Source organism: Anolis sagrei, chromosome X, assembly GCF_037176765.1.
Source record: "Anolis sagrei isolate rAnoSag1 chromosome X, rAnoSag1.mat, whole genome shotgun sequence".
NCBI classification, from domain to species: Eukaryota; Metazoa; Chordata; class Lepidosauria; order Squamata; family Dactyloidae; genus Anolis; species Anolis sagrei.
In genome coordinates this window covers 99,651,230-99,669,313 of record NC_090034.1, presented here as the reverse complement: position 1 = coordinate 99,669,313, position 18,084 = coordinate 99,651,230, and the positions used below count along the sequence as shown (strand labels likewise).

Sequence of the window (18,084 nt, the reverse complement as noted above, 5' to 3'; positions counted from 1 at the left end):
AATAATAAATGTAATAATAATAAATAGAGTAAAATAATAAATGTAATAATAACAATAGTAAATAGAAAAGAAAAATAAATGTAATTAAAATCCATATAAATAAAAATGTAATGTTTGTTTGTGGGTTTAACATAACTCAAAAACCACTGGACGAATTGACACCAAATTTGGACACAAGACACCTATCAGGCCAACGAGTGACTATCACTCATAAAACACTGGAAAATTTAAAAAGCCAAAAATAAAAAATACATTACAACGCATGTGCAAAACCACATATATACACATATACACAAATATACACACACACATATATACACACAAAAACCCATATACACAGACTGGGCCACAGCAACATGTGGCAGTCGATGGCTAGTAATAACAATAGTAATAATAATAATAATAACCCAATAAAATAATAAATAACTTTGACTCGAGTATAAGCCGAGAAGGGCTTTTTCAGCCTTAAAAAGGGCTGAAAAGCTTGGCTTATAGTCAAGTATATATGGCATCTATTTTACAATAAGGAGGTGGGTATAAATTCAAATGGCTGGACTATGGAATTGCAATGAGGTGAGTGTTGTAAAGGTTGATGCCTTTTTTATTTGAGTCAGATTTCTCCAGATTGACTCCACTTGGCAAGGTTGAAGGGCATCTGAGATATATTTGCCATTCTTGTTTTGTGATTTCATGTGTACTCAAAAAGTGGCAGGCAGTAATAAAGATAATTCTGTATCTGGAAATTACATTCTTCAAATGGAGCCGGAGCCTATTTACATTTAGGATTGGGCTTTTTGGCTTTCATTGATTGGGATTTATGGATTATGAAAGACATTTCTTTTCAGAAGAAAATTCTGTGAAACTTGCAATTATGCAATTATGTCATTCATATTAGCAAAATATCCAGAGACTCTTGAAACATTTGACCCTTTAAAACCACGTTTTAGGACCTAGTAGTTAAGATTATGTGTGTACTACAGGTATTTTGATGTACAAGGTTCATAATATGTGTACAGAATAAGCAACACTGACCAAAAATGGGTGTCAAACTGGGCAGTTAATACAAACATGGTCCATGCTAAATCTCTTGGAAATTTCAGAAGGACCGGAGCCAGCAACAGCAGCAGCAATTTTATCCGCCAACCCTGAAAGTGCAGCAGGAGAATGCTCTGAATGAGTCTACAGTTTCTCCCCACCTGTCCATGCCTCTGCCCATCTACAGCATAGCCACCACCGCACTCAGCACCACAAGCAGTGTCCCGGCCTCGGTGATAGTCAGCAGCAGCGTAGGCACAATTCTGCAGCCGCCTGCCAGCCGAGAGCTGAACCAGAACCACAGCCTGCCACCAGTGGAGTCCAAAGTACCTCAGTTCTCAGCTGGCCCTTCCCAGCAGGCACTGGCTTGCCAGGTAGCCTTTACCTGTTTGCAAATCCACAAAGTTGCCTTGCTTTGGCCTGCTCTCCTGCCTCACTCCCTCCTGTCTAACACGTCTGGTCATTTTTCCTTAGTTTCCCCTTCAGCTGCTTGCTTTTTTCCTGCACGTTCTTTGTGCAGACCACAAAGAGAGAGAGAAATATCAGCATCTCATTTAGGTTTGTGCTTACAGGCATTCTCCCACACGTCAAAACAAAGGCTAGGTTCGGGTGTTGGTGATGACGGGATGCCTTTAATAGCAAGGGAAGTCTCCCTCTTGTGGAAGCATTTGAACAATACAAGCAGAGAAACTGATCTCATCACGTCTGTGACCTCAGTCCTACCAACCAGGTGGAATGTTGACATTCCTTCTCTGTTTCAGGAAAATTTGCATTTTTAAAAAGAGCAGCAGATAAAGAAAAAATTAAATAGGAAATATGGGGTAGGATAGTTTAGTTTCTAAAGCGCTTTGTTATGATATCCAGTTTAAGAATGGAGGGAAGACTGGAAGGTGGTGGTGTCAGCAACTGTTTATGCACCACCATCAAAGTACAGGCATATAGCAGCATGCTCAAAGACTTTTGAGCCTCCACAGGGGAAATTACAGTCCAAAGATGGTCACAGCACACATTGAGCTAATTTAACCAGCACGCTTTGAGTAATGAAAACGAAGCAGATGAGCAATACCAGGGGTCCTCAAATTTTTTAAACAGAGGGCCGGGTCACAGCCCCTCAAACTATTGGAGGGTCAGATTATAATTTTTTTAAACAACATGAATTAATTCCTATGGACACTGCACATATCTTACTGGCAGTGCAAAAACACTTAAAACAATACAATAATTAAAAATGAAGAACAAAAACAATACAATAATTAAGGGGTCCTCAAATTTTTTAAACAGAGGGCCAGGTCACAGTCCCTCAAACTGTTAGAGGGCCAGATTATAATTTGAAGAAAACATGAATAAATTCCTATGCACACTGCACATATCTTATTGGCAGTGCAAAAAACACTTAATACAATAATTAAAATGAAGAACAATTTTAACAAATATAAACTTATTGGTATTTCGATGGGAAGTGTGGGTCTGCTTTTGGCTGATGAGATAGGATAGTTGTTGTTGTGTGCTTTCAAGTCGTTTCAGAGTTAGGTTGACCCTGAGCAAGGGCCGGGTAAATTACCTTGGAGGGCCGTATCCGGCCCCCAGGCCTTAGTTTGAGGACTCCTGAGCTATACTATTAGTACACAATGTTTGGATTGGTATCCAGCCCTGAACGGTTCTGGTCCAACTTACATGTCCGAACGCATCTCCCCTTATGAACCATTTAGGATAGTGGTTCTCAACCTGTGGGTCCCCAGATGTTTTGGCCTTCAACTCCCAGAAACCCTAACAGCTGGTAAACTGGCTGGGATTTCTGGGAGTTGGAGGCCAAAACACCTGGGGACCCACAGGTTGAGAACCACTGATCTAGGACCTTAAGATCTGGGGAGGCTCTGCTCTCGTTACTGCCTTCGTCACAAATACGTTTGGCGGAGACGAGAGACAGGGCCCTCTTGGTGGTGGCCCCTTGGCTGTGGAACGCTCTCCCTATAGATATTAGATCAGCCACCTCCCTTTTAACATTCCGGAAAAATGTCAAGACATGGCTTTTTGAACAAGCGTTTGCAAATGCAGAGTAACTGACACAGGAAAATGGAATGACTAGACAATGAGTCCGGGCAGCGTTTTTAACAAGGAGACACTATGAATTTATATTTTATTGATTTGTTTAGTTTTTATTATATTTTATGTTTTTAATTATATTTATGACATTGTAAGCATTGAATTTTGCCCTGTTAAACACCTTGAGTCGCCTACGAGCTGAGAAAGGTGGTATACAAATACAGTAAAAAAATAAATAATTACATTTTTATGTGTGCACACCTACACACAACCACACATGCACACTCCAGAAATGGGCATATATCTTCCTACCTCCATTGCTCTTATCGACCAAAGTACTGAATTGTGTTTCTCCTCTCCCTGGGTCCTGTTGCCAGTCTGTGGCCCGCACCTGTTTGTCTCTTCTCCCTGTTGCTGCTCTTGCTTGCTTCTTTTTGATCCTCACTAACCCTGGGAGATCTGGTGGTGGTGCTGCTGCCTTCTGTTGCTTTCCCCTCCCTATCTCCTCTGTCTATTTAGAGCTAAGCATTGCACATGTGGTATGTTTCTATCTCCTAGTGGAGTGCACATCTCTTTCCTCCTTGCACATCGTGTTTGGGTGGAGTATTGACAGTTTGAGTCTCTTACAATAATTTGGTGTGTGATGGGTATATGTTGAAAATGTTGTAGTGCTGCTAGTAGGAGCTTGCAAAAGTGATGCTACGTTGTGGGATGTGCAAAAGTGATGCTCTCCGTCGGGCTGGTATAGCGAAAACATGGTGCTATGTAGCAATTTTGTGAAAATAGAATGTATTGTTATTATTATTATTATTAGTAGTAGTAGTAGTAGTAGTAGTATTAGTATTATCATAATATCATATATGGCATCATCAAGTGGCCATGGCACTTTACAATTAAACAAGCAAAAACAGTGAATCCTGCCAATAATGATTAAGTAGGCAAGGCAATAGTCAACAACTACAAAAGAATTGAAATTTTGGGATTCTTTCTGTTTGTAAAACACTTGTTTATTTGGATTGTTGTAGGTTTTTTTGGGCTATAGTCATGTTCTAGCAGCATTCTCTCCTGACGTTTTGCCTGCATCTATGGCAAGCATTCTCAGAGGTTGTGAGGTCTCAATGATGACCTCACAACCTTTGAGGATGCCTGCCATAGATGCAGGCAAAACATCAGGAGAGAATGCCTCTAGAACAGTGGTTCTCAACCTGGGGTCCCCAGATGTTTTTGACCTACAACTCCCAGAAATCTCAGCCAATTTATCAGCTGTTAGGATTTCTGGGAGTTGTAGGCCAAAAACATCTGGGGACCTCAGGTTGAGAACCACTGCTCTAGAACATAGCCATATAGTCTCAAAAAAAACCCCTACAACCCAGTGATTCCAGCCATGAAAGCATACTTGTGTATTTGTGTACTTTATTGCACCATCTTTTGAAAAAAGAGGAAAATTTGATATTTTTATTTTCAGGAAAAGAATGTTCATCTTTATTGTCATAACAACAATATTGGAGATAATTTTCAAATTTAAGGCAATGCAGTAGAGCCTAGGTATAATTTTACAGGGAAGTTGTGTGTGTGTGTTGTGTCCTTCACATGGGAACACATCTCTGTGTTCACCAGAAACTAAAAGAAGTCACCATCTTCCTCTTTCCTTGTATGGTACTTCAGAAGGACATGGTTTTGTCTCCAATGATAACAGCTTCCAACATTTGATTTTGGAAGTAAGTTTTAAGCATTGTGGCTGTTTCAGTGGGAAAGGTAGAAAGAGGGAGAATTTTGAATCAAGATAACGAAATATATTTTAGATTTTATGTCTTGTTTTCAATTCTTAAAAATGATTTTCACCTTAACTTAAAGACATCTTTGAGAGCATCATCTGCTAAAGCCAAATTCTACAAGCATGCTGAATCAGCCAAATCAATTTGGCAGTTCCCCATAGGTATTTTGGTTGGGTGGCCTATAAAGTTGACTCTCTGATTCTGAAACCGTCTCCATTTGGTTCAGGGTCTCTCTCACAGTGTGAAATGAAGGGAAGGAGAGAAAAAGCGGCCTCAAGCTGGCAATTGTGAGCTTTTGGACTCAATAATTCTTGGCTACTTCTGTTGGGTGTTGGTGCCTAGGGACACCAGAGTGCTTTCATGAGAGATTTCTAACCCAATTTACCTCTCTCCTTTTTCCTTCCTTTTCTCCCACCCCCACCCCCAATGGTCCTCTTTCAGTTGCCTTCAGGGCAACAGAAACTCCCTGGAGCCTCCCCATCCCATTCGCTACCTCATCCCTCCATGGGGGAGAGTCCCCAGCTCCAGCCCACACATCTTTCACAGATGCAGTCTCCACACCAATCCCGTCCTCCTTCGCAGCCCCAGCCTCTGTCCCGGCCCCCTTCCCGGCCTCACTCGAGACCCCCTTCCCAACCTCAGACGTTATCCAGGCCTCCTTCCGAGCCCTTGTCACGGTCCTGCACCCCGCAGACTCAAATGCAGAACTTGTACGTGATCCAGAATCAAATAGCTTCTTCCCCTCATGGCCCTAACCAGCATCCACTGCGGCCCCCCTCTCAGCCTCAGGTACCATTCCAAGCACCGCAGGCCCAGCCAGAGGGGCAGCCTCACCTGGCCACACCCCCACACCTGCAGTTACAGGTTCAGCTTGCCCCCCAGCTCCAATCCCAGGTTGAAACCCAAGTGCAGGCTCGGCTCCAACCCCAAATCCATGCTCCATCTGAGGTGCAGCATACCCATTCTCCCCATTTCCAGCTTCAGTTCTCTGCCCAGGGCCCCATCAAAACTGCGCCGACCCAGACGCTTCATCTCACCCCAGAACAGCAGAGGAGTTTCCAGATGGTCCAGAACCAGTTTCAGGCTCTCTCTGCAATTCCGGCTACCATACCTCACCAGAAGCAGCTCACAGACCGATTTCAGCAGGTAAAACACTCATCTTAAATTGCAAATTGATGAGGGATTAACTTGCCAGGATAGAACAATTGTTCACAATGCCATATTTTTCCTGCCTGACGTTTTTCCCGCCCTCTGTGAGATTTTGAAAAGTCCAACAGAAACTCAGCACATCAGGTGCATTCAGCAAACTCCTTTATCAGTGAAGAAAAAATGAGACAAATACTTGCTCCCTTTCTGTATTTGATAAGTACCATATATACTCGAGAATAAGCCTAGTTTTTCAGCCCTCTTTTAGCTAAAAAAGTCCCACTCGGCTTATACTCGAGTGAAGGTCCTGGTGGGAAGGGGAGGGGCTGAAAGAAGCCCTTCTTTCAGCCTCATGCCTTCCTGCCAGGACCCTCACGTCTCTTCACAGCAACCCATCAGGGTTGCTGTGCCTAGAGAGGAGAGAGTGCACACCTTCCTCTCATCAGTACTTCCCACCTCAGTTTTTTTCGCTACTTTTCCAGCAGCCCTTTCTACACCGGTTTCCCCTTTTCCTAGTTAACCCCTTCCTACCTCATTCTTTACTATCCCCAGCCCCCTCTCTCCACTTTCTTTCCCAGTGTCACAATACCAGGGCTCCGCCATTATTTCCGGCAGAGGTGAATCAAACAAACACCCAGTTTGTGTTAAACGTTTAATTAAAACAGCACTTATTTTCTGGCTGTTTTAATAGACCAAAATATAAAACATAAAGATAGCACTCAGCCACAGAATAAACTGATAGCAAAAGCTGCACCGTAGTCAAAGGGTTCAGTCCAGTGCTCAAACGCCGAGAGTTCAATAAACAAAGTCCAGGGATCAAGAGTCTATACTGTAGTCAAAAGCCAGTTCAGAGGTTCAGGGTTCCAAGATTACAGGAGACAAGTCAGGATATCAAAAATCCAACAAGCTTGGGGGAAAACCAGCAGCATCCACCACCAAAATAAGACAAATACTTTTCTCCCAAACATCACTCCCAAGGTTAGCTCCTTAAATCCAGTAACACCCAGGTGCAACCTATCCCCTGCATGCCTCCACCCTTAATTGCTTTTGCTTAATTTGTTACTTACAAACTACTCAGCCCTTTAGATCCAAGACTTACACCAACCACCATCAACTATGGGACATGATACATGACACACATCCCCCTTTCCATCCCAGCCTTTCCCATGTTCCAGCCTCTTTCCCATTTCAGTCTTGCCCCTTTTCCCACTTCAGCTTCCCACTTTCCTGGCTCCTTTCCCACCTCAGTCTTTCCCACTTCTCCACTTGCCCCTTCCCACTACAATCTTTCCACCTTTCCAGTTCCTCCTTTTGTACCCCTTTTTTGCTCATTTTGCAGTTTTCCTTTCCCCATCCCAATCGTTTCCTGCTGCCTCTCTTTCCCACCCCAATTTCCCCAGCTTTTCCCAATCCTCCCTTCACACTCTAGAGTAGTAGTTCTCCACCTGTGAGTCCCCAGATGTTTTGGCCTTCAACTCCCAGAAATCCTAACAGCTGATAAACTGGCTGGGATTTCTGGGAGCTGTAGGCCAAAACACCTGGGGACCCACAGGTTGAGATCCATTACTCCAGACTGAGGTCTTTCCCACATTTCCAGCCCCTATTTCAATCTGAACCTTTCCCAGTTTCCAGCCCCCCTTTCACACCTCAGTCATTCCCTCTTCCCCAGTTACACCCTTCCTAAGCCAGTCTTTCCAACTTTTCCTTATTCACATACACACAGTATTTTCCCTAAAATGTATAGTTAAAATAAACTGGTGATTATTGGAAGGATACGTAAACACATGTACATTGAAGGAGGTTAGAATAATGATTTAATTAGAGTTGGACAGTCTTATCTTTTTATGTTTTATGTAAATATTCAAAAACATTTAACCTATGGGTGCCTCAATTCATTTAATTTTATTGATATCTATTTTTATTTTGAAATTTAGCAGTATTGTAATTGTTTTTATATTTTATATCTGATGTTTTTAATCTGTTGTGTTTTATTTGTAATTTTTGGGCTTGTCCCTTGTAAACCGCCCCGAGTCCCCTTGGGGAGATGGTTGGCAGGGTATAAAAATAAAGTTATTATTATTATTATTATTATTCCCACCCTTGGTTTATTCTCCAGTTTTTTATAGTAAAATTAGGTGCCTCGGCTTATGTTCGGATTGGCTTATACTCGACTATATATGGGTCTTAGAACAGACAGGCAAAGTGAGGCTCTGGAACTGCATGCGGACCCTTAGACTATTTTTGTGACCCTCAACCTACCCAGACTACCCAATCTACTGTTTTCTTGCCAAAGAAGGTTAATTGACCACTTGGCCCCTGCGTAAGTATAAAGTAAATCGATCAATAGCGTCTAATGGAAACTTCTTTTTCTTCCAAAATCTCATCTAGGTGCCCCAGGGGATTATCCTACAAACAAAGCAGCCTACAGCCACTAGCCAAGCATCACCTGTGCTTAGCCAGTTCAGCAACCAATCCTCCTCAGTACTAGTTAGTAGCCAAGGTCAGCAGCAGGTCACAGTGATGACAACTCAGGCACCTCCAGTTCACAGCCATGCTTCTGTCTCCACCACAATTCAGCCTTCCAATGCTGGGTCTGGCAAAGCAGCCTCCGTGCTTGAAAAGGGGCAAATGCAAAGAGAAAGAGGCGGTGGCGGCAGCGGAGGAGGAGGAGGAGGGCAGCCTGCTCAACCAACAGCACTCCTCCAGCAGCAAGCACCTGTGTTGGTCAAATCAGCTTCAGTGTGTAAGTTGAGAAATCTTTCTTTCATATGCTTTGGCAGCTCTGAACGGAAAGAACAGAATAGCTTTGTCCTATTGGACCATAACTGTCTTTTTGTTTCACGAGTTTGTATGCACCTGCTTCTCCAGACAGAGAACAAGCAAAGGAAGAGTTTCCTTCAGTCTGCTGCAGCTATTCTTCTTACTATGTGTGCACGGGTTCCTCTGTTACTTCTTTCCCACCTGGATTCTGGAATGAAATGCATAACCTACACCAAGATGGGAGTAATATAACTCAAAAACCACTGGATGAATTGACACCAAATTTGGACACAATACACCTATCAGGCCAATGAGTGACCATCACTCATAAAAACATGGAAAAACACAGCAGAAGTGACTTAAAAAGCCAAAAAAGCAAAAGGATGCTACAGTGCATGCACAAAAACATAGCATATCCACACTCTCTTCTGGACTACAGCTCCCAGTATCCCCTAGACCAGGCCCTTTAGGAGAGGAGGATGATCCAAATGAACTGCTTCCAAGATGAAAGCTTTCTTCTCCTTGGATTTCTTTGAGAGCATCCCAACCCCTGCATATTTCCAATTTCCTATTCCTGGACTGCAACTCCCAGCAATTCTCCAGATAGATAGATTAGATAGAGATGGGTAGATAGGTAGATAAATCGATCAGGAAGACTGCTGGGAGTTGCAGTCCAAGAATAGAGAAGGAAGAAAGGGGAGAAAGGAACGGAAAGAAAAGATGGAGGAAGGGAAGAGGAAGAGGAAGAGGAAGAGGAAGAGGAAGAGAAGGAAGGAAGGAAGGAAGGAAGGAAGGAAGGAAGGAAGGAAGGAAGGAAGGAGAGAAAGAAAGAAGGAGAGAAAGAGTGAGGGAAGGAAGGTTGGCCACAGCAACGCGTGGTGGGTACATCTGGTCTTTTAAATAAATTTAAGGTGGGGGGAGTTTAACATTAAAAATACATACTCATTGGCCAAACTCCGGTATGAATAGGTTGCTGTGAATTTTCTGGGCTGTATGGCCATGTTCCAGAAGCATTATCTCCTGATGTTTCGCCCACATCTATGGCAGGTATCCTCAGAGGTTGTGAAGTCTATTGGAATCTAGGCCAGTGAAGTCTATAGATCTGTAGAATGTCCGGGGTGGGAGAAAGAACTCTTGTCTGCTTGAGGCAAGTGTGAATGTTACAATTGGCTATCTTGATTAACATTGAATGGCCTTGCAACTTCAAAGCCTGGCTGCTTCCTGCCTGGGGGAATCCTTTGTTAGCATGTGGACAATTTCAACAGAAAGGAGGAAACAATGAAAATATATAAAACCTGGCTACCAGTATTTTTAAAAACTCCAAAATCAGGACAGTACATAAAGAGCTTGGCTGCTTCCTGCCTGGTGGGAATCCTTTGTTGGGAGGTGTTAACTGGCCCTGGTTTATTCTTGTCTGGGTTTCCCCTGCTTTTTTAGTGTTTCTTTTTATTTACTGTTCTGATTTTATAGGGTTTTTTTAAAAAAAAATATTGGGACCCAGATTTTGTTCATTTTCATGGTTTCCTCCTTTCTGTTGAAATTGTCCACATTCTTGTGGATTTCAATGGCTTCTCTGTGTAGACTGACATGGTGGTGGTTAGAGTGTTCCAGCATTTCTGTGTTCTCAAATAATATGCTGTGTCCAGGTTGGTTCATCATTCCGGTATGAATAATAGCTTTCTCCCAGTCTTTTGGAGTCAGAAGCACTTTGCTGTCTGCACTTAAATGGTGTAGCATCAATGAGCTGACTTGCATCTAAAAATATAGATAGCCAACTTACATAATGTTAGAGGGTGCTGTAATCACCCCAGAAGTGGACAAGGGTCATGAAATATGTCAGAGATTATGATTATAAATACAAAAGTTACTATCTTTTAGTTATTAAGGCTTTCCAGTTCACCAGAGAACAATGTCCTGATGACTCCTAAGCAGTCTGAGAGTTGGCAGAATTACCTTTAGTCCTGATGGAAGTGTCTTACTATTGTGACCACCGTATCTGTACCACTGGCTGGTGTAGTTAAGATATCAGCTCAAGTCATTGCCATCTTTTTATTTCTGATGTGCTCAACTGTCTTTTCCTACACTTTCTTCAGTTCAGTGATTAAATGTAGGAGGATAGGCCTCAGGCTTCCCTAGAAATCACAACTTTTCACTTGGGAAACTTTTCTTCTCTGTATGACTGCACGTTGCAGTTGGGAGAAAAAGAGAAAAAGGGAAAGTAAACATGGAGGAAAATAAACTAATCATCTTCCCCTCCTCTTTAGCACATGTTCTCTCCAAAACTGTGAGAGCGAGAGATTCAGATTTGAAATCACAGTCTCTTCATGAACAACTTTCAGATGTGTATACGTTTCTTTCTGGAACCTGATTTGTTTGTGTGTCTCCCTATACTCTAGCAGTTTCTGCTGCAGCCCCTGCGGACAGCAAAGTCTTTTCCAGCAGTTCCATCCCTATGCCTGGAAGCAAAGCAGCCCCAGGGCAAGGAAAACCTGCAGCTTCTCTCGCCATACAGCAACCAGTTCAGGTGGGATTCTTTGAACAGCTCTTTTGAATAAACTGTAACCATGCAGTGAAATGCAGTGTGTGGTTTCATACTTCCTTCTTGCTTTTTTTGGCAGGCAAAGCCTGGAGTCATTAGCTCTGTGTCAGGCCAGAATCTTGGGAAAAGTCCACTTCAGCTCCAAGCAGTTGGGAAGAGTTTGCCACAGCTCATGCCTTCAGCACCTGCCCAAATGCAGCAGCCGGTGAGGATAGACATGTCAATTTTTATGAGTCCTTTAATAACTTCTTTGACATACTTTTGCCTTGGTACATTGTCTTGCAACTGCCATTTTGTTTGGGTTTTTATTTGTACTTCTCGCTCACAAGAAGTGCGGTATGAATAGCGTATAACATGTTTTTACATATGTATATTTATTTTTTAAAGGATGGTTTTATTCCAAAGAGATCTCATGAGTGTTAACAAAAAATCAGTTTAAACAGTAAAGTATTTTTAATAATCATTTTTATTAACACATTTCAAAATTTTAATACATAAAAACAACATTTGTAGAGGATGTGGGAAGGATATAGGTAAAAAAGGGAATGGAAAATACGTTGGAGTGGGGTTTTTATTTATTTATCGTGTCAGGAGCAAGCCAAACCATTGTATTGCATTTTTTAACAAACAAACCAACAAACAAAACACAAGCTTGGTAGTAGATTAAATGTCCTTTGACCAATATCTGGCCACTTGGAGTGCCTCTGGTGTTACTATAAGAAGGTCCTCCATTGTGCATGTAGCAGGGCTCAGGTTGCATCGCAGCAGATGGTCTGTAGTTTGCTCTTCTCCACAGTAGGGTAGTGGGAAATGGGAATAGGAATAGAGAGGGCCCAGAAAGAACATGGAATAGTTGGGGGAGGGGGTAGTTTGGCTTTCCAGTCTTCTTCTCCGCGTTCTCCTCTCGCTCTCATATATATTCTTCTTTTCCTACCTGTCGGTTTTCACTTGCAATGTTTATTTACTTTTATGATTCTTCTTCTCTCCCTTTTTCTCCATCTAAATTTTCCTCAATATCTAACCTTTATGTTTCTTCTTCATATATTCTCTGAATAGTCTCCAATCTGTTGTCTTCGCAAATCTTCCCGTGGATCCTTTCAAATAGAAAGTCAGTTTATCCATATCTCTTATCTCCCAAACCTTGTTTAGCCATTCTTCTTCTGTAGTCGATTCATGAGATTTCCATTTTCAAGCATACGCTATTCTGGCCGCCGTAGTAATATATGTAAAAATGATGTCTTTATTAGTATCCAGCATTATATCTTTGTCTGTTATTCCTGAAAGGAAATATTCAGGCTTCATCTGTATTTTTATTTGTAATTTTTTTTGTCTTGTTTCTTGGATTGCTTTCCAAAAACTTCTTGCTTTAGGGCAGGTCCACCATAAATGGTAGAACGTTCCCACTTGCGCTTCACATTTCCAACATTTGTTATGGGAGTTTGTTATGCTTTATACATTAGACCTAATTTCTGCGATGTCAAATGCCACCTATACCAGTTTTCTTTGAGGTTTGTTGCATATCTATGTTTCAGTTTTTTATTCCAAATCAATTCCCATTCTTTTAATTTTATAGGTCGACCTATATTGGAAGCTCATTTGCTCATACATTCCTTTACCAATTCTGTTTCGGTGGCCCACCCTAAAAGTTTAGTATAGGTGTTTGTTATATTCTTCCTGTCCTTTTGTATTATTGTTTCCTAGAAACTGTCTTTCTCCATGAAGCCTGAAATCTTATCTTTCTTATAGTACTCCCTCAGTTGGATATACTGGAACCAAGAGTCTGCCTTGAATTGTCGAGTAATCTCTTCTTGTGATTTCAGATAGAAGTTACCCTCTTTCTAAACAGTAAAGTGTTGATGCAATTACTGAAAAACATGCCTCCTTAATTCAAAACAAATATGCTTCTCAGGTCAATGAGTATCATGCTCCATACTTTTCTCAGAAGCTGAAAGATGTAATGGGTTTTTGTTGCCTGTAGTTTACCTAATGCACTTTTGTTTTTATGTTTCCTTTCACAATTAGTTTGATAGCAAGCTTGGTAGCCTGAAAAAGCCACCTCCGATGCTACAGCCCAGCAAGGAAGCTTGGTAAGTCTCTGTTGAAAAAAATCCAAAGATCATACAATCATAGAAAGAGAAACAAAGCAGTGGGATGGGATTGCTAGTACTGCAATCAAAAACTTGCCTTACTGAATTTCCTTTTGAATCAGGCCAAGATCATAGTCCCTGTCTCTGCAGTGTAAAATCACTTAAACATAACTGTGTGGCAGTACTGGACTATGCTATTGAGCAACCTGTGGTACAGCACAACTTATCTCTTGCCTGCCAGTCACCCCATCTTTCACCTACCATGAAAGACACACTTAACAGACCTTCTAGCCATCTGTGACCTCAGAGGCTGTCTGTCATTTTTATAATGGCATTTAGACCAGTGCAAATCGACAACAGGATTTGGGTCAAGTTTCTGCCCTGGATGAAATTGTTGATGGTAATATTCACATGTTTGGAAACATTGTGCTGTAGTACAGTTTTATTTAAAGTGGTGCTCCCTGGATTGTATTCATAACTGAGCCATTGGTTGCTCATGCGTGGTGAGTTTCCAGGAAAGAAAGAAAAATGAGCACAAATTCAGTGATGGTCACCTGTGTCATACTGTGGAAAAAATGTTGCCATTTCTTGTGTCAGATAACCTGAAAAGCACTACTATAGTGGGCTTAGTACTGGCTCCAGCCTGGAGACAACTGAGTTTGACCTGACCGTGTGAATATGGACCAGTAACATACCCTTGTTACTAACTTCCTATATGTTTTGTGAGGGTAACCCTCACATATACTACTATGAGCATTGCGCTGCACTGGGGAAAGAACAGTTTGCATCTCCCCCCCCCCCCCCTCCCTTCCCCAGTCGTACTTACAAATATATTTAACTACTCCAGTAGTTGGAATTCTCTGAGCAAAAGATTGAGATCTGGTATTAGCATTCAGCAAAAATCTACAAAGATGCATTTAAGACCCACAGACTTGGGCAACTGAATGAAAGTTCTTAATTAAAATCCCCAAAAGGTAAAGGTTTCTCCTTTACATTAAGTCTCGTCGTGTCTGACTCTGGGAGGTTGTGCTCATCTCCATTTCTAAGCCAAAGAGCGGGCGTTGTCCGTAGACACCTCCAAGGTCATGTGGCCAGCATGACTGCATGGAGCACTGTTACCTTCCCGCAGAAGCAGTACCTATTGATCTATTCACATTTGCATGTTTTCAAACTGCTAGGTTGGCAGAAGCTGGGACTAACAGTGGGAGCTCACCCTGCTCCCCAGATTCAAACCACTGACCTTTCGGTCAGCAAGTTCAGCAGCTCAGCGGTTTAACTCACTGTGCCACCAGGGCCCCTTAATCTGGTATTAGCATTCATTAAAAATCTACAAAGATGTATTTAAGAGCCACAGACTTGGGCGACTAAATCAAAATTCTTATCTAAAACCCCTATCCTTCTTTCAAAATCCCTTCCAGCAGTAGGATTCAGATAGTAATGGAAATATGATGACAAATGGGGATATTACACAGTCCCTGCTGGTTATATAAAGATTTATTACATCAAAGTATTGAATACTTGTGATTCTTTTTATTTTCCCTATGCTGTGAAACTTAACATATCACACTGCAAAGAGCTAACTGCAGGGGTTGCAGGAGCAGGTTGGATGGGATGGGAGACAATTGCTATCTATTTCTGGTGTGCTATCCAGAGCTAGTAAATAAAAAAAAAGGGAGTTTTGTAGGATCCTTAAGACCAAGTGGTTTATTTTAGCATGAGCTTTCATGGTTATTATATTTGGTGTGGTTAGGGTACATGAAGGACAGTATTGAAGCCTCAGCTGTATTTGTTGGAATGGGGTCAGAATAATGTGGGATGTATGCAATAATCAGATTATTAGCAGCAGTCATCAATTTGCAAGGGTTATAGTGAGAGTGATATTTTGGGATTAAACCCATTTGCATTCTTTCCTGCTGCTTCCTTTAGTTTCTTGGAGCAGCTGCATAAACACCAGGGGGCAGTGCTTCATCCTGATTACAAAACCTCATTTCGGTCCTTTGAAGATGCTTTGCAGAGGCTTCTACCATACCACGTCTACCAAGGAACGCTGCCTTCTCCTCATGACTATCGGAAAGGTGGGTTGAACTAGACTGTGCCGTATTTTTGACCATCTGACATCTTCAGTACTTACCTTAAGTATTAAAAGCATGTTCCAGCCATTCCAAAATATTTCCTTGCACAACATCCCATTTAAAAACAAGACGGTGTGGTCTAGCAATTCAAGTGTTGGACTGGGACTCTGGGAGACCAGGGTTCAAATCCCACTTAGCCACAGAAATCCATTGTATGACTTGGGCAAATCATATCACTCAGCTTCAGATGTAAGCAAAGGCAACCCTCTCTGAATAAATCATGCCAAGCACTCCACTTAGAGCCGTCGCAAACTCTGTTCCTGCGAGAGAAAACCTTGCTAGCAAGTCCCTGACGTCATGAGCCTGCGCCTCTCTCCCCGCCCCTTTCTCCGCCCCTTTCTCCATGCGAGCGTGGTTTTTCCTTTGCTAGGGCAGCATTGCCCGCATTTTCTCTCAGTTGAATTCTGCCAACTGAGAGAAAATGCGGGCAATGCTGCCCTAGCAAAGGAAAAACCACGCTCGCATGGAGAAAGGGGCAGAGTAAGGGGCGGGGGGAGAGGCGGAGTCTCGTGACGTCAGGGACTTGCTAGCAAGGTTTTCTCTCGCAGGAACAGAGTTTGCGACGGGCCTTAGGCAGAAAAATGAAATACAAAGATAAAGAATGGTGGACGCATGGCTTGAGAGCAGTATGTGTGAAAAAGATCTTGGGGTCCTCGTGGACAACAAGTTAAACATGAGCCAATAATGTGATGGGGCAGCAAAAAAAAGCCAATGAGATTTGGCCTGCATCAATAGGAGTCTAGTGTCTACATCCAGGGAAGTCATGCTCCCCTCTTTTCTGCCTTGGTTAGACCACATCTGAAATATTGTGTCCAATTCTGGGCACCACAATTCAAGAGAGATATTGACAAGCTGGAATGTGTCCAGAGGAGGGTGACTAAAATGATAAAGGGTCTGGAGAACAAACCCTATGAAGAGTGGCTTAAAGGGATGAGCATGTTTAGCCTGCAGAAGAGAAGGCTGAGAGGAGACATGATAGCCATGTATAAATATGTGAGAGGAAGCCACAGGGAGGAGGGAGCAAGCTTGTTTTCTGCTGCCCTGGAGACTAGGACACGGAACAATGGCTTCAAACTACAAGAGAGGAGATTCCATCTGAACATGAGGAAGAACTTCCTGACTGTGAGAGCCGTTCAGCAGTGGAACTCTCTGCCCCAGAGTGTGGTGGCGGCTCCTTCTTTGGAAGCTTTTAAACAGAGGCTGGATGACCATCTGTCAGGGGTGCTTTGAATGCAGTATTCATGCTTTTAGGCAGGGGGTTGGACTGGATGGCCCATGAGGTCTCTTCCAACTCTATGATTCTATGATAGCCATGTAAAATACGTGAGAGGAAGTCATAGGGAGAAGGGAGGGAGAAGGCTTGTTTTCTTCCCTGGAGACTAGGACGCGGAACAATGGCTTCAAACTACAAGAAAGGAGTTTCCATCTGAACATTAGGAAGAACTTCCTGACTGCGAGAGCTGTTCAGCAGTGGAAGCTGTTCAGCACTCTCTGCCTTGGAGTGTGCTGGAGGCTCCTTCTTTGGAGACTTTTAAACAGAGGCTTGATGGCCATCTGTCGGGGGTGCTTTGAATGCAGTTTTGCTGCTTCTTGGCAGAAATGTCTGGATGCTCCATGAGGTCTCTTCCAACTCTATGATTCTATGATTCAAGCAAACCCTGTGATAGGTTTTCCTCATGGTCACCATAATTCCGAAATGACTTGAAGGGAACTCATGCACAGACTTCCCATTTACAATCGGCAAAGATATAACTTCGTTCTCTCTCCACTTTCCTGCCTTTCCCATGGCGCTCTTTTCTAGTAGATGAAGAGTTTGAAATGGTGTCAACACAGCTGTTGAGACGCACACAAGCCATGCTGAACAAATATCGCCTGCTGCTCTTAGAGGAATCACGGGTAAGGTTTTTCTTCTCCAGATGCTCCTTTGAAAAGGTAATTGTCAATAACCAGCCTGATCTCACCTTTCCTTTTGTCCTCTGATGAGCATTCAGTTGACTGGCTAAATTGCTAAGAGGTTAGCCAAAAGCTGGGTGGTTGTGGAGAGGTAACCATCATGATAATATTGTACCTTTTGGACTTTGTTTGTATCTGATTAGAAATTAACACGAGTCTGTAAATATTTTGTGAAAAAAAGAAAAGGATAAGATTGTCCCTATGTTTGACATCTCTACTTTGTTTTTAAAAATCCAGTCTAACTAATGTATATCTATACATGATACCAGCTTGCTTTTATTGACAATGTTTGCTTAGTTTGTTTGTGCTTGATATTTGAGACAACTACCATATATACTCGAGTATAAGCCAAGTTTTTCAGCTCTTTTTAGGCTGAAAAAGCCCCCCTCATATACTCGCATCAAGGTTATTTATTATTTTTCTTTGTTGTTATTATTTTTATTACATTTATAATTTTACTCTATTTATTATTATTTTTACTATTATATTTATATTATTTTACTGTATTATTATTTTATTACATTTATTATTTCACTCTATTATTATAACATTTATTATTTTACTCTATTATTGTTATTACATTTATTGTTCTATATTATTATTACTACATTTAT

The 18,084-nt window shown here is 42.0% G+C and overlaps 1 protein-coding gene across 7 annotated transcripts in view; it reads left to right on the top strand.

The window, feature by feature from the left end:
• The window catches only part of LOC132780200 (BRD4-interacting chromatin-remodeling complex-associated protein), a 120,570-nt gene that overhangs the window by 90,033 nt on the left and 12,453 nt on the right, over positions 1 to 18,084 (top strand). For 3 of the 7 annotated variants that reach the window (XM_060783771.2, XM_060783776.2, XM_060783773.2), the window contains 8 exons: positions 1,101 to 1,409; positions 5,295 to 5,999; positions 8,388 to 8,742; positions 11,156 to 11,283; positions 11,378 to 11,503; positions 13,321 to 13,385; positions 15,312 to 15,460; positions 17,319 to 17,413. In XM_060783771.2, the coding sequence (XP_060639754.2) occupies positions 1,101 to 1,409; positions 5,295 to 5,999; positions 8,388 to 8,742; positions 11,156 to 11,283; positions 11,378 to 11,503; positions 13,321 to 13,385; positions 15,312 to 15,460; positions 17,319 to 17,413 (1,932 nt within the window). The remainder of the gene's footprint in view (positions 1 to 1,100; positions 1,410 to 5,294; positions 6,000 to 8,387; positions 8,743 to 11,155; positions 11,284 to 11,377; positions 11,504 to 13,320; positions 13,386 to 15,311; positions 15,461 to 17,318; positions 17,414 to 18,084) is intronic. The other 4 variants (XM_060783775.2, XM_060783774.2, XM_060783777.2 and 1 more) reach the window with 4 other exon arrangements.